This window comes from Diabrotica virgifera, chromosome 8 (assembly GCF_917563875.1).
Source record: "Diabrotica virgifera virgifera chromosome 8, PGI_DIABVI_V3a".
Classification (NCBI taxonomy): Eukaryota; Metazoa; Arthropoda; class Insecta; order Coleoptera; family Chrysomelidae; genus Diabrotica; species Diabrotica virgifera.
In genome coordinates, this window is record NC_065450.1 from 77,619,218 (window position 1) to 77,646,748 (window position 27,531).

Consider the following 27,531-nt stretch of genomic DNA (forward strand, 5'->3'; position numbering starts at 1 on the left):
TATACAAAAAACAAAAATAGCAGCCATCAAAGTGATGAATTTTCAAAAAAGTATAAAAAGAAAAGTAATGCTAAGGGGAATAACAAAAAAAGAAAGTTATCGACTCTAAACCCCAACACTTCACATCAAACCATGTGAGAAATTGTTGTTATAGTTATTTCTAGCGATATTTGTATATAATTTAAAATAAGATATTATTTATTTAAAATAAAGTATTTTAAATATATTCTTGTTATTGGTTTTTTTTTGTATAATAATAATATATTAAAACCCAACTATAGACTCTGGTTTTCTTAATAACATTCTGTTTTGTTTTGATTAATTCGCTTATGTTGGATAATAAAAAAAGTTAGCTACTTTAACAACTGGATTTTTGTTCTTTATCAATTCAGGGTGTTTCTAAATAAGTACGAAAAACTTTAAAGGCCCCGTCTCACCATCAAATAATTGACAGTTAGTTTGATCAAACTTGACAGTTAGTGACACAAAGTGACAGTTAGTATGTATAGTTTGTGTCACTAGTCAAGTTTGACTGTCAAGTTTGATCAAATTAACTGTCAATTATTTGATGGTGAGACGGGGCCTTAAAGGGAAAGGAACAAAATGCAAAAGTTTGACGTCTGTCAAAATTTTCAGTGTATTTTAAATGCAATCATTTTTTTCGAATCCTGAGAAAACTAATAAGTATTTTTGAAAAATTTAAACGCTGAATGAAAGATTACTTTATTACCGAGGGCCGAAAGTCCCTTAGAATGAATGAAAAGTTGTTTTTGAATGACATATTTGAAACTAAAAATCACACTAAATTTTCTTAATTTTTCGCCCCTGTAACTTATTAAAATAAACATAGAAGTTTTCAGGGACTTTCGGCCCTCGGTCCTAACGTAATCTTTCACTCAGCGTTTAAATTTTTGAAAAATACTCATTAGTTTTCTTAGGATTCGAAAAAAATTAATACCATGTATATTCTTGTTATTGGTTTTTTTTTTTTTGTATAATAAACGTTACTTACAAGGAAGTACTTTTAATTTTATTTTGTACAAACTTCTAATTAATAATATTTTCTTGTTCGACTCAAAAAATACTATAAATTTTACCAGAATTTCTACTTTAAAATTGTGTTTTCAAAAGCGGTAGTCCGAAAGTCGGACTACGCACGTCATCAATTGCGATGTTGCCTTTTTCTCTTCATGGCTTGTTAAGTAAAGGTGGCTATGCCTTGAGATACCTGCGTGAAACATCTAACGAGAGTTAAGTGATCTGTGAAGGAAACCGTTCAAGTGCGATTCTGCGCATTAAAACAGTCCAATTGATTTCGTGGTGGTTCAAGGGATCGTACAAATGTGTCGTCTTGGAACGAACCTCTCTCCCGAAACAAATGACTGTGAATGAAAAGCCCTATTGCCAAATCTACTCAGTAACCTATCAGGGCAATTGCCACAAAACAATTTCTAATAATTCACTGCAATTAATATCGAAACAAATAACAAATATTTATTCGCTCGTATTTTACATACATTAAAAAATAGCAAAATCCATAAAATAATGTAAAAACGATAGTTTTCAAAGCTTTCTCTGTATATTTGAAGCGTGCAACATTATACATATACATTATAATCACATGGCAACACTGTCAAACTTCAATTCAAAATTCAACGTTCTATGAAAATCTTATGTGGCTAACTTCTCGGACACTTCCGCGAGAAGAATTCAATTTTAAAGAGGGTAGAGTGTAGAGTTGTCGCTATTTTTGGCGGCGCCCTTGTAAAAAGTATGCACATGAAACAAAATTGCACATATACTGTATGCCTATATAAGTAAAAGGCTAGATGTCATTTTGACATTTTTATTTTAACATATGTCATTTTAACATTACGAACATAACCAAACAAATTGCAAATATCACAAGTTTCATAGATGAGGGGGTACAAGTTTCAAGTTTGCGTTTGCTCTTGCTGTGTTGCACTTGCAAGATGTAAAATTACTATTTGAATACATAAAATAAAGTGTAGTCAAATGGAAATGGAAGTAAAACAGGAAATTAGCGAGGAAACGTGTAAAATAGAAGAAATAGAGTATAACTATGCTGTTTTGGATGCCTTTAAATGTGAAATTCAGGAGGAGGAGGAGTCCAATAGGCAAAGTACTCATTGCACAGATGATTCTTTAGGCTTGAAGAAATCTCCCATAAATGCAGAAATAGAACAATATGGAAATAAGCTTATCTCATTTGAAGAAAACCAAAAAACTGAAATAGGTTAGTAACAAAATACTTAGTAGTTCTTTCTTCTAATCAGAGGTTGGATATCATCATCATTACCTTTACTTTATCTACCGCTGCTCTGAAGAGTTGCATAGAACTGCATTTAAACCAGTTCCTTAAATTTTTCAACCATGACCCTCTCCTTCTTCCTATACTCCTTCTGCCTCTTATCTTTCCCTGTAGTCTTAGCAGTTCATATCGCTGTCCCCTCATTACGTGTCCCAGATATTGTAACTTTCTTATTTTTATTGTATTTATTATTTCCCATTCTTTGCCCATTTCTCGCAATACTAACATGTTCATTTTCTTCTGTGTCCATGCTATTCTAAGCATCCTTCTGCAACACCAAATGTCAAATGACAATAGCCTATTTATGTGTTCTTGCTTCAATATCCAGCTCAAGTCCATATTGCAGTGTCGAGAACACCTAGCATTTCGAAGCTCTTACTCTCAGTCCTAATCTGAGTTCTTTGTTGCAGAGAATTGTTTTCATTTTTACAAACGCATTTATTGCTATTTCTGCCCTGGTCCCTATTTCTGTTGTTTGATCATTTTTCTCTGAAATCCAGAATCCTATGTATTTGTATTTATCAACCCTTTTTATTGGTACATTTCACAAATGTATTCTTGTTTTCTTAGTTATTATCACATATTTGGTCTTTTTTATATTCATTTTTAGTCCATATTCTTCACAGAAACTGTTTGTTTTTTTAGTAGTACAGTGGAACCTCGATAAGTCGGATTAATCAGGACCGTGGCCGATCCGGGTTATCAAAAATCCAGGTTAGCGAGAGAATATGCTTACATACTTACAGATAAACTCCATTATAATTGCAAAAACATGAAATACATATGCACAGTAGGTACATCTAAATTAAGTACAGTTGAGGTTTCAAGCAAAACCGAATAAATCCACTTTTTACAATAATTTCGTTAGTGGCCAATATTGGTTCATTTTGTTAAATTACACCATATGTATATAAAAATATATATGTGCAAAAACGAATAAATCCTTTTTTGTTAAAAACCAAATAAATCCAAAAATACGAATTTTTTACTTTATCTTCTTATGCAAATATTTCATTTGACCAATAGATGGTACTAGGGAGCTATTAGAGATATGACGATGTAATATGGGTGGTCAGATATTTTGTCGTTGATTGATACGCCTCTGCAAAATTACCTTAACAAGATTGTTGGAATATCAAACTTAAAAAGAATCTGTTTGGAAAAGACACAGATTCAAAAAACTAAAGAAATTAAAATTTTAATTTCATGCTTTCAGCATTATCAATTTGAAGCCCGATCTGAACTTAGGCGCGGAATTTACAAAAAGGGAAAGTCTTTGGAACAATTTTTTGCTATCCGAAGTCAACCTGCGAATTGCCATTCCACCAAAAAGTGTTCAACAACTTATGGAAAAACAATTTGTAAAGGAGTGGAAAAGTGACGAAACTTTTTTGTGGTACACGAATTTTTTATGTGAAAATAATAAAGCTGAACATACTAAGGAAGTACCTCAGGAAGAAGAAGGGCTAAGAAATGAGTGTGACTGTTTAGAAGAAGAATTTGCACTTCATTTTTAAATGCACTATTATTGGATGTGCTGTTAGTCTACTAAACGCCATAATATGCTTTTAATTTATGTATTTTTTTTTATTTATTTATTCATGGGCAAGCCCTATTCAGATATAAATGTTACAGTGTTCTAAATTATCATAATATAACATAACAAAGTGGTTTGAGAAAAAATAATTCTATGATTAAATATTTTTTTCTACAACCGTGTTAAAAATGCAAGTTTTAGCACTCCATGCGAGCGTTAAAAATGCTACTTTAAGGCACTAGTGCTTTAAAATATTTTTTTAAGGCACTGCAGTTCGTATTGACCGTATAGGCAATTTTGATGTAATGTCAAAAAAATGAAAATGGAATGTCAGTCAAGTTCAAGTAAAAGTTTTTGTAGATATTGTCCTGTAATTACGTTTGTAGAAAAAATATTGTATGATATGCGTGTTAAAAAGTACATTTTTAAGGCACTCACGTGAATTGCAGAACTCGCTATTGCTCATTCTGCAAACTTTCACATGCGTGCCTTAAACGTGTACTTTTAACACATATCATAAATAACTATTATGGGAAATAAGCCACAATTAAATTGAAAAAAATAATTTTATTAACGTGTCAGCGCCCAAATCGGGTGTCGTCAAAATACAAAATACTACTGATAAAAATGCCACAAGGAAATAGCTTCAGAACAAATAATTCTATGAGTAGTACAGTTACAAAAAAGAAAAAAAGAATAAGATTACATTATAGGTCAGTACAATTACAAACAAAAGATAACACATAAATCAATTCAGAAATGTTCCAAGGTATAATGGTTTTGAGTTATTTAATACATACAGGTCATGTAACACCAATCACAATACAAAAGCTGTGGCCGAAAGTATTAAAAAGTTAAAAAGTTAGGGAAGAAATATGATTTTTAAAGCGGGAAACTGATATATTAAAAATTTCGAGGTTATTTAATGAGTTAGCTAATCGAAGAGTTTTAGGAATAAATGGGTTGTAAGAATAATTGAATCTATGAAAAGATACATAAACGGTTTGCACCTGCCTAGTCGAACGACTGGGGAGAAATAGAGATATTTTGGAGAGAAGCTCGGGGCAGTTACACAGCCCGTTGATAATTTTAAATAAAGGACATCGCACACATCTTATGGAAAATATAATGTCACTCAAATTCAATAAAATTTATATGAATAGATTCGTTTCAAATTAACGGTCAATTGTTATCATTGCGCCAACTCGTAATTTTCAATAATAAGAGCAGAAATTGATATAAATCAATCTGAAATCAAATGGTTAGGTACATAAGTTAGATAAAAAAATATTTTAAAATACCCAGATTATCGGTAACTTCATAAATCTTGTCGGGCTATTAAATATCTTATTATAATAGTTTCACTAATCTGCTTAGGCCCAGCGGGGTTTAAGCTGTTTTGAATAGCACCCAGAGCAATAGTGATTATAACTGACACGTTTATGGACTCTAAAAATGTGATTTCGATAAACTTTATTTATTTATTTATTTATTTATTTATTCACGGGCAAGCCCTATTCAGATATAAATGTTACAGTGTTCTAAATTATATAACACAATTATACAATTATATAACATAAATTATCATAATATAACATAGCAAAGTGGTTTGAGAGAAAATAATTCTATGAGTAGTACAGTTACAAAAAAGAAAACGAAAAAAAAAAGAATAAGATAACATATAGGTCAGTACAATTACAAACAAAAGATATCACCTAAATCAATTCAGAAATGTTCCAAGGTATAACGGTTTTGAGTTATCTAATACATACATGTCATGTAACACCAACCACAATACAAAAGCTCTGACCGAAAATATTAAAAAGTTAAAAAGTTAGGGAAGAAATATGGTTTTTGAAGAGGGAAACTGATATATTAAAAATTTCGAGGTTATTTAATGAGTTAGCTAATTGCAATTTGCGCCGTAATTAATCATAATTAAGAGTTGGCGCAATGATAAGAATTGACCGTTAATTTAAAACGAATCTATTCGTATAAATTTTATTGAATTTGAGTGACATTATATTTTCCATAAGATGTGTGCGATGTCCTTTATTAAGTCTCTTTGTTTTCTGCGTACCTCAAGAGGAGGTAAGTTCAGTATGCGCTCTAATGCAAATGTATTAGTAATAAAAATAGTACTTTTGTTAATTCTTGCTAATAAAATTGTGAGCAAAATGAAATAAATCCAGTAATTTCAAGCAAAACCAAATAAATCCACTTTTGTTTAAATTTTCTTTTGTACTAAATATCACTTTTTAAATTTATATTGTAGGAAAAGTTTTATTATGACTTCTCTAATAGTATTTGCGAACAAGGTAAACAAAAATATAATTACTTTTTGTGTCCCAGAAAAATCCTATTTTTCCAAAAATCGGTTTTAGTGGATTTATTTGGTTTTGCTTTAAACCTCCTCAGTTGTAGTATAGATAGAGTATTGTTTATTTTTTGGCAAAAAAAAATGAAAAAACGTTTGATTTGTCTGATGAAAATCGGTCCGGGTTAGCGGGACTTCCAGGTTATCTGAGGCCGACTTATCGGGGTTTCACTGTAATTGGAGTTGTTCAGCAGAGCTTGCCATAATCATGTTGTCATCTGCATATCTTATGTTGTTAATAGATCTTCTTGTTGCCAACAATTGCTCAACATGTGAACAACTCAATTTGGGGTCAGATGGTACCCTGGGCATAATACATGTGATATTTTGTGCATCCATGTTTGATTTAATAATTATAGTCAATGTTTCCATGACTAATTAAGTTTAAACCGTTTTTACCCTAATATTTTCATTTTGGTGGTTAGCATGTCAGTATCTTGTTAGCACTGATGATGATCTGTTATCAGATTGAAAACTAGTTCTGCTTGTGATGTTTTTAGGCAATTTTAATAAATATACCTTTTATAAATAGCCCAGTAAATGAACGGGAAATTCGGTGATACCGTGTAATTTTCAGGGGCAACTCCGAATTGCATGAAAATTTGGATTTAGGTTCTACTTACCCTCCACATCAAAGTTGAAATTGTGCCGTTGGTTGCTTTTACTTGGGGGGTGACAGTCACCCCTTCTCGGGGGTGAAAAAACATATTTTCAAGATAAGACCGGAAATGGATAAATTGGCTGATTTTAAGCAACTTTTGTTCTATAGAGTTTTTTCCTTCAGTCAATACTTTTCGAGTTATTTGCCATTGAAAATGTTGATTTTTCGACAAAAAAACTACGTTTTCAGACGGTTTTTCGCAAATAACTCAAAAAGTAAATATTTTATCGAAAAAGGTATCCTTAGCAAAAGTATAGCTTATAAAAACCCAAAAAAATGGTGTATCAAAAGTCTATCAATCAAATTTTGAAAGGGTTATAATTGAGAAAGCTTGAATTGGTCACTAATCACGAGTGTGCAAATTTTGAACAGCCATATATTAACCAATTTTTGCCTTACGGAGAAACAAAATGACACTAGCATATTTATAATAGCAAAACCTACATTTTTTTACTCTTTCAGATTTTTCTTATCACTAATACTTTTTAAGTTATTTTGAAAAAATTAAATTTTTCAAAAATTTTTAGAAATTTTTTTTTACTATAAAACCAAATGTTTTTAAAAATAAGCACTTCAAACCAATCAAACTTACAGATCATATAAACAATACAAATACAGTTAAAATAGATGGTAAAGCCAAACGATTAATTTCATTTAGGGTGCTAAATAGAGGGAGGTTTTCACGATTTTTTTTTTACCAAAAAAAGGGTCAACATTTTTTTCAGTGTAACTCGTTTATTTTTGATGCTGTAAACTTTTGTAAAAAACAAATAATAAGCTTTTTTTCGATACTTTAAAAAAGTTAATAACGTTTTCCCGAAAAACACTTCTTTCTTCAGTGATTTCGCGTTGATTTTTTTGATTTGGAATTAGACGAATAAGAACTACTCAAGTCTACTCAATTTGTAGACTTCACTGGTACACCGTTTTTTAAATTTTTTTATAGGCTACACTTTTGCTAAAATTATTTTTTTCGATAAAATATTGACTTTTTGAGTTATTTGGGAAAAACAGTCTGAAAGCGTAGTTTTGTTGTCGAAAAATCAACATTTTAAATCGCGAATAACTCGAAAAGTATTGACTTACGTAAAAAACTTTATAGAGCAAAAGGTGCTTAAAATAAGTCAATTTATCCATTTCCGGCCTTACTTTAAACACGCGTTTTTCACCCCCCGAGAAGGGGCAAATGTCACCCCCCAAGTAAAAGCAACCAACGGCACAAATTCAACTTTGAAGTGGAGGGTAAGTAGAACCTAAATCCAAATTTTCATGCAATTCGGAGTTGCCCCTGGAAATTACACTCCAAAATGGTCATTTATTGGGCTAAAAGCATTTTACTTGTTTTTAGTAATATATGGTATACAACCAGCTATAGGAAAACCATTTTCCTTGTGGATCTTTAGATTTTTATTTTTAAATATTATTTTTTTGAGAATAGAGTCTCTTGGGTTTCATCATCATCAGTGGCGTTACAGCTCTTATGAGCCAAACTCCTTCTTCAGAACAATCTTCCCTGTCTCTGGAAACTCTTCTCCATGCTCTAATTCCAATACCTTTTAAATCATTTTCTAAGTTGTCTTGGTACCTAAGTCTCAGTCTTCCTCTTGCTCGTTGTCCTATCGGCCCTCTTCGGTCAAAAAACTTTTCTGGCTATGGCATGTTCCTCTCTCCTGATTACATGACCTATCCATCTAAGGCATGCTACCTTAATGAATTTTACAACGTCAGGTTCTCCAAAACTTCCGTACAACTCAATGTTGTATAGACTTTGAGCAACGCCTGCTCCACAAACCTTGTTCTTTTATGCCTCCATATATTCATCCTAGGATTTTTCGCTCAAAACGTTTGAGCAGTTCTTGGTCATTCTGTGTAATTGATCAAGTTTTTGAACCATACGTGAGCACTGGTCTTATTAGCAGTGGCGGTTGGTATATAAGTGCTGCGGAGCTGCAGAACCACCAAAATAATCCAAACAAAATTACTTTGAAAATTAAATAAAAAATATCACTACTTATAAAATCTAAATTCATTTAGATGGTTTTCGTGCATGGCCGCCTTTATTTTAATCTGTCGTCCGTCGCATCTCATGGCGATAGCAAGTCCCACTTATTTGACCGGACCGGTGCTACTCCGAGCTGTGAACTGTTAAAGATATCCCCGATAACACCCGCTCAACCCTCGCCTACACTTTTCAGGCGACGACTGAAAGCAATATTTTAGCTGCATTTGTCGCAGTTCGAACTAGTGTGTAGAAACCTACGTTTATTGTAATTTTAAATAATCGGTGATCGCGACGCGACGACTGTTAAAATAAGTTGTCCTGCACGTAATTCGGTATTTATATTAAGTATATGAGAATAAAAGTGCTGTTCAGGATGGATGTTATTTATAATTTGATTAATGTTAAGAGATTCTTTAAATATTCTTATGACGAAAAACTAGAATTAAAATGCAAAGGACGTCCTTTGCCGGATATTAAAATCGAAAAAGAAGGATCAAGCCGAGGGAAAAATTACAAACGACAATTTAATTACGATATTTATACGAGAAATAGTTGGATATGTGGCTGCAACAGAAAAAACGCTCTTTTCTGTTTTCCTTGTGTACTCTTTGTAGGTGATAAGTCACGGACGGAAGTTGGTGTAACAGACTAAGTACATTTAAGTGATAAAATAAAAAAGCACGAAACTTCTAAGCATCATTTGCACAATCAAATGGAATATGCTTTATTAGGCTCCGTGAATATTAAAGAACAGTTAGATTCTGCATACTGGATAAATATTCAAATATTCAATGAAGCTGTAACAAAAAATAGGTATGTTCTCTCAAAAATTATAGACTGCATACAATTTTGTAGTGTTTTCGAATTGGCGCTTCGGGGACACGACGAGACACAAACATCCGACAATCCTGGAATTTTTCGCGGCCTCATAAATTTTACTGCTGAATTGGATAGAACTTTAGCACAACACTTGGAAGAATCGACGGTTTTTAAGGGCATTTCTAAAGAAATTCAAAATGATATTTTGGACTGCATGTTGGAATTATGCCAGGATAAAATTTTGGAGGAAATTCGGGAATCTCCATATCTAGCTGTCATGGCCGACGAGACTACAGACATTTCAGCAAAATCACAAATGGTTGTAGTATTTAGATATTGTCGAAATGGAGCACCGGTAGAACGATTTTGGACATATTTGGTACCTTCAAAATTAAATGCAGATACTTTAAGCAAAAACATTTTCAGTGTTTTGGATCCTATCCTGGAAAACTCAAATAATAAACTAATTGCTCAGAGTTATGATGGGGCAGCGGTCATGTGTGGACAGCACGCAGGAGTTCAAGCCAGAATCAAAGAAAAATATCCATTTGCTCATTTTGTACACTGTTACGCGCATCAATTAAATTTAATAATGTCTAAGGCTTGTTCCGAAAACTCTCAAGTTAGACTTTTTTTTTGGAAATTTAAATGAAATCCCTACCTTTTTTAAAAATTCGCCACAACGAGTGGCAGTTTTAGATAAAATCGTCCAAAAGAAAATTCCTCATGGCGCTCCAACTCGCTGGAACTTCAATATTCGAACTGTTAATGTTGTGTTTGAACATCGATCTTCTTTTATCGAATGTATGGAAGAAATAGAAGAATCGTTTGATAAGGCAGCTGTCTGTAGTTCAGCGTCTTCCATTCGAAGAATACTAGTGGATCAAAATTTTGTTTTTTGGTTAACATTTTTCCATCGCATAATGCCACAAGTAGACGTTTTGTATAATGCCCTTCAAAAGACTAAAACGGATCCTTTGGAAATCAATAAAAAGGTGACAGATTTCGAAAGATACATGAATTCAGTTAGAAATTCAATAGATGATACCATTGACCAAGGTTCTAGTTTATGCGTTGAACCATTACCAACTAAAAGGTTACGGAAGGATAACAGTCCAGTAGATCATCGGAGAGCATCTATCGAAGTTTGTGATATAATCATAAATTGTGCAAATGATAGATTTGCTTTTAAAAATCACCTACTTGCAACTTCATTGCTTTATCCTGAGCAATTTGATAATTATTGTGCTAATTTCCCAGATGATAATTTAAGCCTGACTTGCGCGTCATATCCAAATTTAGATAGGGAGCGCTTGAAGACTGAATTATCTGTTATTTATTTTAGAAGAGACTGTAGAGACATTAATGGAGCAATACCTTTTTTAAAATTTTTAATTGAAAATAATTTAACAGAGCCTTTTCAAGAAACTGTAAAACTGCTTCAAATTCTAATTACAGTGCCCATGAGTACGGCAGAAGCTGAAAGGTGCTTTTCGAGTTTAAAACGGATTAAAACATTCTTGAGAAATTCCATGACTGAAGACCGACTTGTAGCATTAACTATGTTGTCAGTAGAAAAAACACTTATAAAAGAAATACCAAACTTTAATGAAAAAGTTATAGACAAGTTTGCTTTAAAAAAAAATCGACGAATCGAGCTTATTTATAAAAAAAAAATAATATATTTGGCTCTGTGTGTAGTTAGTTCGTAAGACCCTATAATGCAATTATTGTTGTGGCGATTTTGTTTGTAGTGTTTTTTCGTTTGCATTCCTTAGTTTCGCGTATTTATCGATAAAATTCTACTAAAAACATAAACTATAAAACAATTACTAGTGTGCCATAATGTACCATTGCTATTTTTGATATAATTGGATTTATCTTCAATTTGAAAAGAAGAAAATCGGTAAGTTCTTTATTATTTTTTAATAGATATATAATGAATAAATATATGGTGTAAAATATCAAACTAAAAGCCTCGTTGTAAAATACAACGATTAAAAGATATTGAATTAAAAAAAAAACCAAAAAATACTGCAGAACTACCAAATTTTTGAGTCACCAGCCGCCACTGCTTATTAGTGTTTTGTAGACAGTCAATTTAATTTTTATAGGCATTTTTGAGGCCATCTGTTTTCTTAGCCATAGTAACACTTATTGGCAAGCACTATTCTTCTTTTAATTTCTTCACTGACATTATTATCTTTAGTTAGCAGCTAGCCTAAGTATATGAAGGTGTTGACACCTTGCAGTTCTAGGTCGTCAATTATTATTCTTGTAGGTGTCGGGTTGTTTGACCTAGTGCAACACATATATTTGGTCTTTTGAACATTTATATTTAGTATAGAAAAATACTGTATGACTTGTACACACTTCTATATAAATCAAAACGGCAACAGGTGTATGTTTTCAAAAAACCCTTATTAAAAATCAGCTAAGTACTTTCAGCATATCAAAATTTCATTATCAGAGCTTTCCTATAAAAAGACTAAGTTAAGTGACTTATTCATAAAATTATGTCTTATAGAGTATAAATACCTCAAAAGAAGAGTAATTGTTGACTAACACATTACAATTTACATTTAAAATTTACTCAGGGCTAAGCCTCTGGTCATGGGTAAAAAACCCTTAAAATATATATAAAATGTCACGTTGATGTGAGTACTACACAATATGGCTACCATTTTACATTGAACAGCTGTTACTGACCACTGTGGGGGTGTGCTGTGGTTACTGACAATTTTGAAATGATGAAGAAGGAAGCTAAACGGAAACAGAGTCCGAAGCGACCTCTATATTATAAAATAATAATCCAAAAATTTGAAAGTGACTAAGTTGTCATAATATGTAGATTAAATCGCCGCCGCCTACAAAAAGTATATTTCCGAAAAATGCCGTTAAGAGTAGAACTTTCAATGAACGCCGCGAAAAATATTATTTTCGATTATATGATTGTGAAAATTATAATCCCTAATAAAGTGTTAGCGAAAAAATTTATTTTTTGAGGAGTATCAGCAAAAAACATAATTTCTGTTTGTGGATCCACGAAAAATATAATTACTAAAAAGTTCTCAGAAATAATTGTTTTCGTCGGCAGAAACAGAAACAGAAAAAGAAATAATTGTTTTCGTCGGCATCTATTATGAATTAAATCTTTTCGTTATAAATATTTTGGGAGTTATAATCTTCGCGGACACGCATATAAAAATAAATTGTATCGCCACACTGATCAAAGAGTTTTCACTGGAAATGTATTAGGAATCACATTAATCATAGGTACCAGCGAAATGAAGTCAAGTGAAGTTAATATAAAATTCTTGAAGCAAATTTTTTTTAAATTACAATTGTTAGTGTTAAAGTGAAAAGTTAAAATGTATATACATTATCAAAATTATCAAAGTATTTTTAAAGACAAAACCGTTAATGCTTGACTAAATATAGAAGTGAGATAGATGAAAACAAACAAAGGAGAAGTCCCATTTGACTAGTTCAGAGTTCGGAAACTGTTTCTTTTAAAAACAATATTATTATTAAATTAAACCAAATCTAAAATATTTACTTATTTGTAGTCAATGAAAGAAAATTCAAGAATATAAAAAGTAATGTTCAAAAAACTTTAGCAATTGTTGGGCATGCTGAATACTAAGAATTATTAAAGAAACTTCTTAAAGATTGGATCAAATTTACAATTTAACTGGACCTGGGTGTTAACACAGTTTTGGGGATTTCTTTTCAACTCCCTAAATTCTTCAATTCCCTTCTAATAAATTCATTTTATAATATAATAATACTTTATTTGAAATAGGATAACCTAATATAAACATGCTAAAGTACATATATTTTTTTTTTTTTTTTTTTTTATTTATTATTTATACATATGACCTGGCCTCTAGTGACTAATCCAGGTCGTTTTTTCCTGATGGGATTACAGATATTTTTTTTTTATATTTTTACATTTTTTACTCAACTATTAAATCTATTTTTACAATAACAATTTGCCATAATCTCTTAATTACGTATAACAAACAAATTTAAATAAACAATTTAAAATATTTTTGGTACTATCAACTCCCTTCTAAGTTATAAAGACAGTCCCTCTATTTTCAGAAGAGAGTTGGTAGTTTTTTTTTTTTTTTTTATTTTTTTTTTATTTTTATGAATTATGTATTGAATTATTATTTTTATTTATTTATTTTATATTGAATTATTATTATTATAATTGTAAATATCTATTTTTGAATTTATATTTTATTTTATTTATTTTAACTTTATCTTACTCAACTTCATCAGGGTTGGATTATTGGTTGTCTTCTTCTATTATTATAGATTTCTTGTTGTTTTTTAGATATTATTTGTGCGAGATTGTTTAATATTTCAAAATATTCTTCATTTTGTAATATATCTCTTATTTCAATTCTTTCTAATCTTCTTCTCATTTCTCTGTGTTCTTCATTTTCTATAGTATTTTCACAATGTAACACTATATGTTCTGGTGTACCTAGTTCTCCACATTCACAATATGCATCATCTTTTAAGTTAAATCTTTCCAAATATGTTGGGTACGGTCCATGTCCTGTTAAAAAGTGTATTAAACCTTGTTTTGGATTAAAATAATTTGGAATGTTTTCTAATAATGGTATAAAATTGTATAAACGTCTAGATTTTGTTGAATTTTCCCATTCATTTTGTCTTTTTCTATTTATTATTTCTTTTAATTCTCTTTTATTTCTTATATCTAATCCTATTATTTGTATTATTTTTTCATGTTTTTCGTTTTTTAGCCAATAATTACATGCTCTTTTTTGTGTTTCTAAATGCATTGGCATTACTCCAGTTAAAACTGTGAGTGCCTGTGTTGCAGTTGTTCCAAATGCTCCCGTCATTCTTACAAGAAATCCTCTCTGAGCTCTATTTAATTTTTCTGCGTTTTTTTTATTTATTAATCTATGTGCCCATACACTTGAACCGTACCCTACAATTGATGCAAGTATTGTACTTAGGTATATTCTCATCTGTCGGAACGAAATTCTATATTCCTTCTGTGCTAGACTAGCAATGCTATGCATGATCTTTGTTGCCTTTTCACAGACACAATTCATGTGTTTTGTAAATAATTTTTGTTCGTCTATTATAATACCTAAATATCTTGTTTCCATTTTTCTTTTTATTGTTTTCCCTCTAATTTTTATAATTGGATCTCTTTCTAAATTTCCTTTTATTAAACTATATGTTGTTTTTGAATCTGATATTGTTAATTTTACTTTATTCATCCAATCATTTACTCTTATTAATACTTCATTTGATTTATTTTCTAATTCTCTTCTTGAGTTTGCATCTATGATCAACAACAAATCATCTCCTCTAGTTCCTCTAGCATTACATCCCAGAACATAGGTCCACAAACTGATCCTTGTGTTAAATTAAACTCCCTAAATTCTTCAATTCCCTTCTAATAAATTCATTTTATAATATAATAATACTTTATTTGAAATAGGATAACCTAATATAAACATGCTAAAGTACATATAGTCAAAACAATACAAGTATTGATATAGTCCATAACATAATTTAAAAAGTAAAAAACTAAAACTAATTAAAATGTCAATATCGAAAGCCACAAACATTTGAATACAATATTAATGCGATTAATGTAAGCACAATAAGTATACATATAAGGCAACACAAATACATTCAACACATCTTATTCTCTATAATATATTTTTTTAAACTGTACTTGAATGTATTAATGTTTCTACAAGTTCTTAAATCGAGAGGTAGTTCATTATATTCTTTAAACCCTTTGCAAATTAAAGAATTCATCATAAAGCTATTTTTAATACCCCTTGTATTATAATCATGTACATCTCTCTGAATAGAAACATATTTTTGAAAGTAAGATGGAGCCAACGAGTTCAATATTTTATACACAAAAACCATGGTTAGGTAATGCAAACGTTGACGAACTGACAACCATTCAAGTGATTTTAACATAATCAATATTGGCGTTATTCTACTAGTTCTTAATATGATGCGCATCCCTCTATTTTGAAGTTTTTGTAACTGACTAATTTTATTAAGACTGAATAAATATACAATCGATGCACAGTAATCAAAGTGTGGCTGTATTATTGTATTATATACAGTTACTTTAGTCTCAGTCGAGAGATTTTGAGCTATTCTGGTGAAAAAATACAATTTTTTTGAAATTTTTTTACTTATATACTCAAAATGTCCATCAAATGACAGCACGTTATCAAGCTGAAAACCTAAATATTTTGCCGTTTTTACAACTTTGATCTCTTCATTGTTAATGTGTAAATTAATCAGATTTAAATTTATTAAACTATACTTATATTTAGTAGTAAAAATAACAGCTTTGGTTTTATCAATATTTAGTTTTAATTTATTCATGTTGAGGTATTTATTAACTCGATCAAGTGTTCTGTTCATCTTCTCTACAGCATTCTCTAACTTAACATCACTACATGCTATCAAAGTATCATCAGCAAAAAGATTGATAAATTCACAATCCAAAAACAAATCTATATCATTTATATACAGTATGAAGAGGAGTGGTCCAAGGACACTACCTTGAGGTACCCCTACCAAAATGTCTTTCTCGGTCGATACTGTATTATTAAAACATACTTTTTGCCTGCGATTGCTTAGATAATCTTCAAACCAACTTAAAACCTTACCGGAAACTCCATATTGTTCAATTTTAGCTAATAAAATGTTTCTATCAATGGTTTCAAAAGCTCTTTTCAGATCCAAAAAAATTCCAATAGTATATTTACCATCTTTTATATCATTCTTTAGCTTGCAGATTGTTAGTTGTAATGCAGTTTCACAAGAATGGTTCTTTCTAAACCCAGATTGATTTTCTATTAAAATTGAATTCCTTTTTACATGTTCCATTAATTGCTCATAAACAACTAGCTCCAGGAGTTTCTCAATTGTCGGTAATGTATTAATAGGTCTAAATTCCTCAGCCTTATTTGTATTACTGATCTTTTGGATAGGAATAATTGTACTAGTTTTAAGCTGATTTGGCACCTTACCAGCATCCAGTGATGTATTAATTAAGTTCAGTATGATGTGACCAATTGTCTCATAAATTTCCTTTAACGTTCTACCATTTAAAATTTCATAGTTAGAATATTTATTATCCAACACATTCATAAATGAACCTAACTCTTTCAAAGTTAATTGTACAAAATTGTCAAATGGCAAATAAAGATTACAATTTACATTTATCCAATCATTAAAAAAATCTGTACGACTTACAATACTAGAAATACTCTCAATAAAATATTCATTAAAACCCATAGATATGTCCATACTGTCTCTTTTAACGGCTATTTCACCAGTGATGTTACATCGAAATTGAACACATTTAGGTGTATCTTTTGTATTTGTATTGACCAATTTTTTTAGTGTCTTCCACATTTTTTTAGGATTTGATCTATAATTATCTATTTGATTATAATAGTATGCAGATTTTTTGGACTTTAAAGTACTAACTACATCATTTCTATGTTTTTTGAAATTATTTCACATAACTTGTTTTTGTGTTTCATGACCACATGATTTGAAATTCTTATATGCATCATCACGAATTTTAATTTTTTTATAAACCTCATTATCAAACCATGGTAATTTAAGTTAGTTTTTATTTTCAAATAATTTTTTTCATTTAAATTTCTATATTGTTTAATAATCATATTAGATGTGGATTTCGTATTATTAAGATTTACTGATATTACTGAGTGATCACTAATTTTAGGAGAATCATGAACGTTGGATGTGATTTGATCCTCATTTGTAAGTACATAATCAACTAACGTTTTACTTGTATTTGTTATGCGTGTTGGTTTGTCTATTACCTGTCTTATACCATAGTTTGATAATAGGTTTTTAACCTTCCTAACATAAAAAGTATCAGCAAAAAAATTCAAATTAAAGTCACCGATTAACACAAAATTGTAATTCCTAGCAATAATACAATCACACATATTTTCAAAATCATCCAAGAACTTAGCATCAGAACTTGAAGGCGAATGATAAGAGACAACCCACCAACCAAATAGATGATAAAAAGTTAATTTTAACAACCTTGCACCAATAATTTTTGTTCAGAACAAAAGTTTTCACAACAGAATACTCATAACTACTTTGAATATATATTAAGACTCCGCCAGTATGGCGACTAGTTGAATCACATCGAATGCATTTGTATTTTTCAATGTAAATTTCCTTGTCTTCAACATCAGAAGTTGTTCTAGTTTAGCTAAGTAGCAACACTTTAGGATTATAGCAAAGTAAACTTTGACATATTTGATCATAATTACCAATTATACTTTGAGCATTTACATATATAATATCCGTATTAACAGGTATACTCTGATAAATACTATTTACATTATTACAATAAGAAAGCTGTTGGTTTACTGTATTGGAAGCTGTTAGTTTTTTGCTGCCATTATTTTGGGTACCCCCTTAATATACCTAATGGTTAAGTTAGTCTCACCATTCGCAACCCTACTAGTTAACTCAGTTCTTACTTTCAAAAGATAATCACTTTGAAGTTTAGTTAAGTCAGATTTTATCTGTAAATTACCTAACACAGTCTTATCAACTTTATTTTTATTTTTCAAAATATTAAGCACTTCTGTTTCAGAGTTTAATACTACTTTGATTAACCTAGGCTTAGCATTGACTACATTAGTTTTTTTGCCAAGACGAAAAACATGTTTTAAATTCACACTACTGCAAATGGTAGTTAGAGCAGCTACAACTCTGCTATGATCATCAGCTTCTTTCTCATGGACTGTAGGCTTGGTAGATTGATTTCTTTTTTCTTTCTTCCAATTCTTCCAGAAATGCATCAACGTTACTTTCCAATGGGCAGATGGAGTTAGTAGCATCTATCTTGACATGCTTACTGTTAGAACTAATGCTCGAAGACTCATTTGCGGCAGTAGTTAAATTATTAATTGTATCCTCAATTCTTATGATACGTTGTTCAATAGAAATGAATTTTCCCTGAGTGTTGGAGTTATGATCTTGAACAGCCTCTTCTAATACATTGATACGTTTTATAAGATCTGGAATCCCAATTACATTTTCTCGACATGGGGGGCAATAAAAAGGCATAACTCTAGATACCATCACTATAACACAAATTTCAGAAGAGGAGAGGTTGGAACACTTCTTGCAATAAATTCTTTTACATAGGTCACAAGGAAAACCAAACAATTCCGTTTTGCTTTCTTTAAACACACAATCATAATTACATTTAGCACATTTTCCTGTTGATCCCATGGTACTGGATTATTTAATAAAATTTATTCAAGTTCAAAATTGATACGCCACTGCCTTTTGAGTTCAGAACTCATTAACATAAACAAAACTAGTCAGAAATGACCTGGTTCACACCATAAAAATGAAATTAGTTTTTATATTGGTAAAAAGAATTACGTTAATTACCAGTTTAATGCAATGTAGACCATTAAAATAAAACTGTTTTACGAAGTTTTTCTGATCAGATGAAAGGTTATCACTTGTACTTTACTTTGATACCAAACTTAACTTTGATTATTAAGTATTTCCACACAAAAACTTGAATTTAGAGGAGCACAAAAATACACGTACTGTTTTGGTGACAGACGACAAAGGACATTTTAGTATAATTGTTATTGGGTATACTTTGTATTGTAGAATCCTACTATCTCATTGGGGACTGAAGTTATGTTTAGAAACATGTACATGATTACGAAAACTGGATTTATCAATCTTGGACAAATGTTCTTTAATACGTGTTTTCAAAGGACGCATGGTTCTACCCACATAGGTCACAGGGCAGTGTCCACAGGACAATTATTTATATATGCCACTTTCAGATGTTTTTTTAATTTAATCTTTGGTGTGAGAAAAAATAGATTTGATATTTTCTTTACATTTGAATGAAAGTTTAAGGTTAGGAATGTTATTTAAGATTCTGGCCATATTATCTGAAGGATAACCTATGTATGATATTGATCTATACATAACTGCTGCATTGGAATCGTTAGGGGCAAAATTGTAAGCTAGATATCTATTCCTTTTATTCCTTAATTTGTTAAGTATGTTATCAAACAAATTAGGGGAGTAACCATTACTATATGCAAGTTGTTTGATAATATCTAATTCTGACTTTAAATTTGTATCTGATAATGGTAAACTAAGTAAACGATGGATATAGCAATAAAAAGAAGCCATCTTCTGTTGAAAAGGATGGTTAGAAGATCTAGGGATAGTATGGTCAGTCTGAGTTGGTTTTCTAAAGACTAAAAAATTTAATTTGTTATCAATTCTAGTTAATGTTAAGTCTAGAAAATTAATAGACTTAGACTCAGTTTCTAGAGTGAATTTTATAGCTGGATGTAAATTGTTGAGCAAAACTAGAATATTTTTTGCATCTGAGGAATTTCCATCTATAATAGCCAACACATCATCCACATATCTGAACCAATATAAGATTTTTTGAAAAGAGTTTTGATTCAAAGAATTATTGTCAAAGATGTTAATCTCGAGGTTATTCAGAAATAAATATAAAGGTAAAGGTTTTGCCCATTGTCAAGCCTTGTGCTTGTCTATAAATAATATTGTTAAAAGAAAAGAAATCTTAAGTCATATTGTGTAGTAATCACATCAATGTGATATTTTATATATTTTAAGGGTTTTTTACCCATGATCAGAGACAATTTTAAATGTAAATTGTAATGTGTTGGTCAACAATTACTCTTCTTTTGAGGTAATTTATACCTATTTTCTAACTTTGTATTTTTTATGAATAAGTCACTTAACTTAGTCTTTTTATAGGAAAGCTCTGATGATGGCATTTTGATATGCTGAAAGTACTTAGCTGATTTTTAATAAAGGTTTTACACACTATCAGTTTTTTGAAAAAATGCTTCTGATGATGGCATTTTGATATGCTGAAAGTACTTAGTGTACTATCAGTTTTTTGAAAAGGCATCAGAGGCATTTTTTTTGTGGTATCCCGAATAAAGTACGTGTCTCCTAGTGGCGGGATACGGGCAACAATACATTGACTTATAGGGCAGTCCTTACAGTAGGGATCCTGGCCTATACAGAAAAATTCAGGCGGGTGTGGGGTAATACTGCACTTTGGTTGCATTGGTGGTGTATTGGCTAAACATGCAGGGCAGGGTATGGTGCTGATAGAAAAGGCATTCAGGCATCAAATATCCAAACAAAATCTTTTCAGGCCATAAAAATGAAATGACCTTCTCCAAAGATATAAAAACTTATACTGAAATGATGGCATCTCCTGAGGTAAAATGTACCGGAGGTAAAATGAGCCTCCGTTCGGATCTCCGGGTGAGGACTATCTCAAAGGGGAACACCATTGCAGGTTAGAAAAATCAGGATAAGGTCATGGAATCTTGGTAGTCTTACAGGTAAGAGTCTGGAGTTAGTGGATGCGCTCAAACGAAGGAGAGTTCAAATTGCTTGCATTCAAGAAACTAGGTGGAAAGGTCAAAGGCCGAAAGAACTAGGTGAAGTTTACAAATTGTGGTATGCAGGGAGTAGTAACACCAGAAATGGAGTTGGTATAATTGCTGATAGTGAAATGAAAGATAACGTAGTGGAAGTTGTAACAACGAGTGATAGAATGATGTCAGTGAAATTTGTAATTGATAAAGAGGTATTGAATGTTGTGTGTGTCTATGCTCCTCAAACAGGTCTGGGTGAGAATGAAAGAAGAGCTTTCTATGACCAATTAGGAGACGTCCTGAGTGATATTCCGTCAGAGGAGAAAGTTATAATAGGAGGTGATTTCAATGCACATGTGGGCCAAGCCAAGGTAGGATACGAAGCAATACATGGGGGATTAGGCTTTGGAACTAGAAATTAAGCTGGAGATGACATGCTTGAATTAGCAACAGCATTGGATATGGCGATTGTTAACACATTCTTTAAAAAGAGAGAAACTCAACTTATTACCTACAAAAGTGGACAACATCAATCCCAAATAGACTACTTCATGATAAGGAAAGAAGACATACGTGAATGCAAGGACTGCAAGGTTAGTTAGTGAGACAGTAAGCCAACAACATAAGCTGCTTGTTCTGGACATCGAAGTAAAAAGCGAAACTAAACAAAAATATCGGAGAGGACCACAAAAAATCAAGTGGTGGCTGCTAAAAGATGAGAAAGAAGGTCTATTCAGGAGAAGAATAGTAGAAAAAATATGTTGGAACATGAAAGGAAGCCCTAATACAATTTGGAGAAAAATGGCCAGTAGTATTAGAGCGACTGCTATTGAAATTCTTGGGAAAACGTTAGGAAAAAAGTTTGAGGATAAAGAGACTTGGTGGTGGTCAAACGAAGTACAAGAAAAAATAAAAGAAAAGAGAACATTATATAAAAAGTGGCAAGAAACCAGATCCGACACAGATCTTCAAAACTACATGGTGGCGAAAAAGGTAGCAGTAGCAAAAGCCAAAGCAGAAGCGTATTCAAACCTATACGATCAACTTGATACTAGGGAAGGCGAAACGAAGATATATAAAATAGCCAAACAGAGAGCAAAGAAAGCAAAAGATTTTAATCAGATTAGATGTACCCGAGATGAAAATAATAAAATACTAGTTCACGAAAGGGATGTCAAAAAGAGATGGAGAAAGTACTTTGACAGCTTATTAAATGAAGAGTTTGACAGACAGCCTGTAGAGTCAACGGAGACAGTAGCAGCAATGGTCACCAAAATAACAAACGAGGAAGTGGCTCAAGCGCTTCAAAAAATAAAGAAAGGAAAAGCGGTAGGACCAGATGATATTCCTGAGGAAGTATGGAGAGCATTGGGAGAGACAGGAACAAGGTGGTTAGCAGGTCTATTTAATAGAATTATGGAAGTTGGACAAATGCCAGACGAATGGAGAAGCAGTATACTGGTACCTGTTTACAAAAACAAGGGAGATATACAACAATGTACAAACTACAGGGCTATAAAACTGCTTAGCCACACCATGAAAATATGGGAAAGAGTAATTGATAGACGGATACGTGAAGAGACCGAAATATCCGAGAATCAATTTGGCTTTATGCAGGGCAGATCAACAACAGATGCAATTTTCATTATAAGGCAATTGATGGAAAAATACAGGAGTAAAGAAACAAACGCTCATATGGTATTCATTGATCTTGAGAAAGCATATGATAGAGTTCCTCGAGAGATTCTGTGGTGGGCACTCAATAAGAAATTAGTCCCTGGTGAATATGTAAAGATTGTGAGGGATATGTATGAGGGAGTAACAACTAGTGTTAGGACAGGTGTGGGAGAGACTGATAAATTTCATGTGAAAGTAGGATTGCACCAAGGCTCTGTGCTTAGTCCGTATTTATTCTCATTAGTTTTGGACCAGATCACAGCGAAACTACAGGGTAACATTCCATGGTGCTTAATGTATGCTGATGATGTCGTGTTAGTAGAAAATAGTGAAAGAGACTTAGAACAAAAACTGGAACAGTGGAGGCAAGCTCCGGAGTAAAAAGGCTTAAAACTTAGTAGGACAAAAACAGAAGATTTGGAATATTCATTTAAAGAAGGAGTTACTACAAATAGAATGGTATCTTTGGATGGTGAACTGATTGTAAAAAGCAATAGTTTTAAGTACCTGGGATCGGTATTACATAGTAATGGAGAAATAGATGGAGATGCATGCAGAAGAATTAGAGCTGGATGGATGAAGTGGAAAGAAGCGAGTGGTGTGTTGTGTGACAGAAAAATTCCAATGAAGCTGAAGGGAAAATTCTATAAAACAGCCATAAGACCGGCTATGATGTACGGAACTGAATGTTGGGCAATGAAGAAGAAAGAGGAACAACGAATGCATCTAACGGAAATGAGAATGCTTAGATGGATGAGTGGAGTGACAAAGAAGGATAAAATTAGAAATGAGTATATTAGGGGAAGTCTAGGTGTGGCACCAATTGATGCCAAAAGCATAGGTTAAGATGGTTTGGTCATGTTCAACGTCGAGACGTTAATCACCCAATACGAAGAATAGCTGAAGTGCAGATCCCTGGAAGGAGTAGGAGAGGAAGACCAAAGAATACCTGGGGGGAGACGATAAGGCAGGACATGTTGGTAAAGGGGATTGACATTGATATGACCCAAGATAGAATTGGGTGGAGAAATGCAATTAGGGAAGCCGACCCCGCATAGGGATAAGGCAAAGAGAATGATGATGACACTATCAGTTTTTTGAAAACATATACCTGTTGCCGTTTTGATTTATATTTAGTCCCATTCTCTGTGCAGATGCTCTTAATAACCAAAATCCTTTAGTCAGAGATTCTGTGGACCTATCTATGATGTCTACACGTCATCTGCTTATCCGACAATTTGTACTGATTTGTTAAAGATAGTACCATTCATATTAATTCTGGGACTCTCGAATTATTTTTTCTAATGCCAGATTAAATAAGAGACACGATAGTCTATCGTTAGTCATCGATAGTTATCGATAGTCTTAGTCAATTTTTGCAATGAAAGGGTCTTGAGAAATCATTTTGAGTTTTTACCATGCTCTCTGCTTCTGTGAGTGTAAGTTGAGTTAATTGGCCAAGATGAAGCGGTATTTGAAATTCTACCATATCAAGTTAACTTCTATTAACTGAGTTGTATGCGGCTTGAAGTCCACGAATATGTGGTGGGTGTCGACACCGAACTCTAGGGTTTTTTCGAGGATCTGCCTCACTGTAAATATTTGGTCCGTTGTTGATTTATTAGGACGGAAACCGTACTGGCATCCTCCTACTATTTCGTCGGAGTATCTTGGGTTTCACTTATCTTTTATTAGATATCACTACTGCGTCTATTTGTTAATTATTTTATTATAATTGGCATACACGGCAGAAAGATTTGATTCCGATTCAAAGCACACTACAGGCTCTCCTGAAGATACCAAGAGGTTGAAATGGCCATAGACAGATGGTAGTGGTCTCTGAATCGCAATTAAATCTTAACTGCCTTTACCGATTACAAGACTTGGTTTTTTTTTAGGTTATCTCCAAGATGAAATCAAAATGGAAATCATGGAGAAACCCATTGAAGATCCATTTTACGAAGGAAATGAAAAAAGACTTTATAAATGTGAGATTTGTTTCAAGCAATTTAGCGTAGCAAGTAGTTTGACAAGACATTTGAGAGTGCACACTGAGGAAAAACCTCACAAGTGTGAAATTTGTTTAAAACAGTTTAGTGAAGCCGGTACTATGAAAAGACATTTGAGAGTGCACACTGGAGAAAAACCTTATCAGTGTGATATATGTTTTAATCGGTTTGCTCACAAATTTCAATTAACTTCTCACATGTCAGTACACAGTGGAAAAACACCTCACAAGTGTGAAATTTGTTTTAAACAGTTTCTTACTGCAAGTCATTTGAAAATACATTTGAGAGTGCACAATGGAGAAAAACCTTACAAGTGTGAGATTTGTTTTAAGCAATTTAGCGTAGCGAGTACTTTGAAAACACATTTGAGAGTGCACACCGAGGAAAAACCTCACAAATGTGAAATTTGTTTTAAACAGTTTCTTACTGCAAGTCATTTGAAAATACATTTTAGAGTGCACAATGGAGAAAAACCTTACAAGTGTGAGATTTGTTTTAAGCAATTTAGCGTAACGAGTACTTTGAAAACACATTTGAGAGTGCACACTGAGGAAAAACCACACAAATGTGAAATTTGTTTTAAAGAATTTTCTGTATCAAATAACTTGAAAATACATTTGAGAGTGCACACTGGGGAAAAACCTCACAAATGTGAAATTTGTTTAAAACAGTTTAGTAGATCAGGCGATTTGAAAACACATTTGAGAGTGCACAATGGAGAAAAACCTTACAAGTGTGAGATTTGTTTTAAGCAATTTAGCGTAGCGAGTACTTTGAAAACACATTTGAGAGTGCACACTGGAGAAAAACCTTATCAGTGTGATATATGTTTTAATCGGTTTGCTCACAAATTTCAATTAACTTCTCACATGTCAGTACACAGTGGAGAAACACCTCACAAGTGTGAAATTTGTTTTAAACAGTTTCTTACTGCAAGTCATTTGAAAATACATTTGAGAGTGCACAATGGAGAAAAACCTTACAAGTGTGAGATTTGTTTTAAGCAATTTAGCATAGTCAGTACTTTGAAAACACATTTGAGAGTGCACACTGAGGAAAAACCTCACAAATGTGAAATTTGTTTTAAAGAATTTTCTGTATCAAGTAACTTGAAAAGACATTTGAGACTGCACACTGGAGAAAAACCTCACAAGTGTGAAATTTGTTTTAAGCAATTCAGACATAAAATTTCTTTGGGTGAACATATAAAGGTTCACACTGAAGAAACGACTTAGTGTGAAATTTGTTTAAAACTGTATATTACTGCAACTGATTTGAACAGACATTTGAGAGTGCACATTGGAGAAAAACCATAAAAATGTAAAATTTGTTTTAAGGAATTTGGTGAAGCAGTAGCAAGTACATTTGAGAGTGCACACTGGGGAAAAACCTCACAAGTGTGAAATTTGTTTTAAAAATGTTCTCTATCAAATAACTTGAAGGCATTTGAGAGTACACATTGGGGAAAAACCTTGTCAAGTGAGATTAATTGTTTTAAGCAATTTAGATTGATAAAATTTATATTTAAAAAATTCCTAATCATTGTGAATTATGTGATTCTTTTCTGTAGCCGAGGACTGGCGTGAAATAATTAAATTTTGTTTGTTTCGTCTGAATTTTGTAGAAGAATGTTAAAATTATAAATTTTAAAGACTGCCTAGTTATATTTTTAAGAATAATTGAGTTTTTATCACTGCCATAGAAAGAAATAAAACTGTTTAAGCCACTTATGTATTTTAATGCGAATGTAATTTTTGTTCAATTGAAATTTACTTTCTATTATACAGTGTAGGCCACAGAAAACAGTCCACCCCGATATTTGGCAGTATTTATTAGATTTTAAGGAAATGAAGAAACAGGTCGATTTTTGATCTAGGGGGACACATTTTTACGGTACATAGACCTGTCATTTGTCAACCCCCTCCCTTCAATTTCCCCCACCCCTTAGTTTTGAATAGGGAATAGGGGTCGTGTGCCAGCTCATTAGAAAGGTTATTCAATTCTCTATTCAGTAATATTAACATTGACATAATTATTTGTACAGAATTATTTAGAAATCAAGCAAAAGACCAAGAGTACCAAGAAAAATTATTTTGAATTAAATTAATTGACAACAAGAAGAATGTATGTAATTTATTTAACTCAAAATAAATTCTACTGCTGACAGAAAATAGAAAAAAATTGTTATTTGATAAATAAACATTGTTTGTTGCTTAAATTCAATATTCAACTTACCAAGAGGCAGATGGGTGGCAGCTTGAACATTGAAATTAAGCGAAAAGCAATGTATATTTATCAAAAAACATTTTTTTTCTGTTTTGTGACAGCAGTAGAATGAATTTTGAATTAAATAAATTATATAAATTCTTCTTTTTGTGTCATATTATTTAATTAAAATATTTTTTCTTGCACAACCTATATAAATAATTATGTTAATATTTATACAGGGTGAGTCATGAGGAACTGTACATACTCGTACTTCGTATAGAGGCCCGGCCTTGATTCAACATCTTTGTTTAGAGCCGCATTGGACAGAGACAGATTTGCCAGTGTAGTCGCTAACCTCCACTAAAGGAGAAAGCACCACAAGAAGAATTGATGTGTTCAACTTTGAAG

General features: G+C 32.0%; 1 protein-coding gene and 1 long non-coding RNA gene across 2 annotated transcripts; one reads left to right on the forward strand and one right to left on the reverse strand.

Annotated features, from left to right (window-relative positions):
* The first annotated feature begins 1,713 nt into the window (after positions 1-1,713).
* LOC126889335 (zinc finger protein 234-like) lies at positions 1,714-26,641 on the forward strand. The gene is made up of 2 exons (XM_050657567.1): positions 1,714-2,257; positions 24,805-26,641. Exons 1-2 carry the CDS (start codon positions 2,017-2,019, stop codon positions 26,148-26,150), a joined length of 1,587 nt encoding a protein of 528 aa, XP_050513524.1. The 5' UTR covers positions 1,714-2,016; the 3' UTR covers positions 26,151-26,641.
* LOC126889336 (uncharacterized) lies at positions 24,117-25,727 on the reverse strand. The gene is made up of 2 exons (XR_007699994.1): positions 25,642-25,727; positions 24,117-25,305 (listed from the first exon to the last, which is right to left on the reverse strand). It is a non-coding gene; the product is annotated as an uncharacterized LOC126889336 (long non-coding RNA).
* Positions 26,642-27,531: the final 890 nt, after the last annotated feature.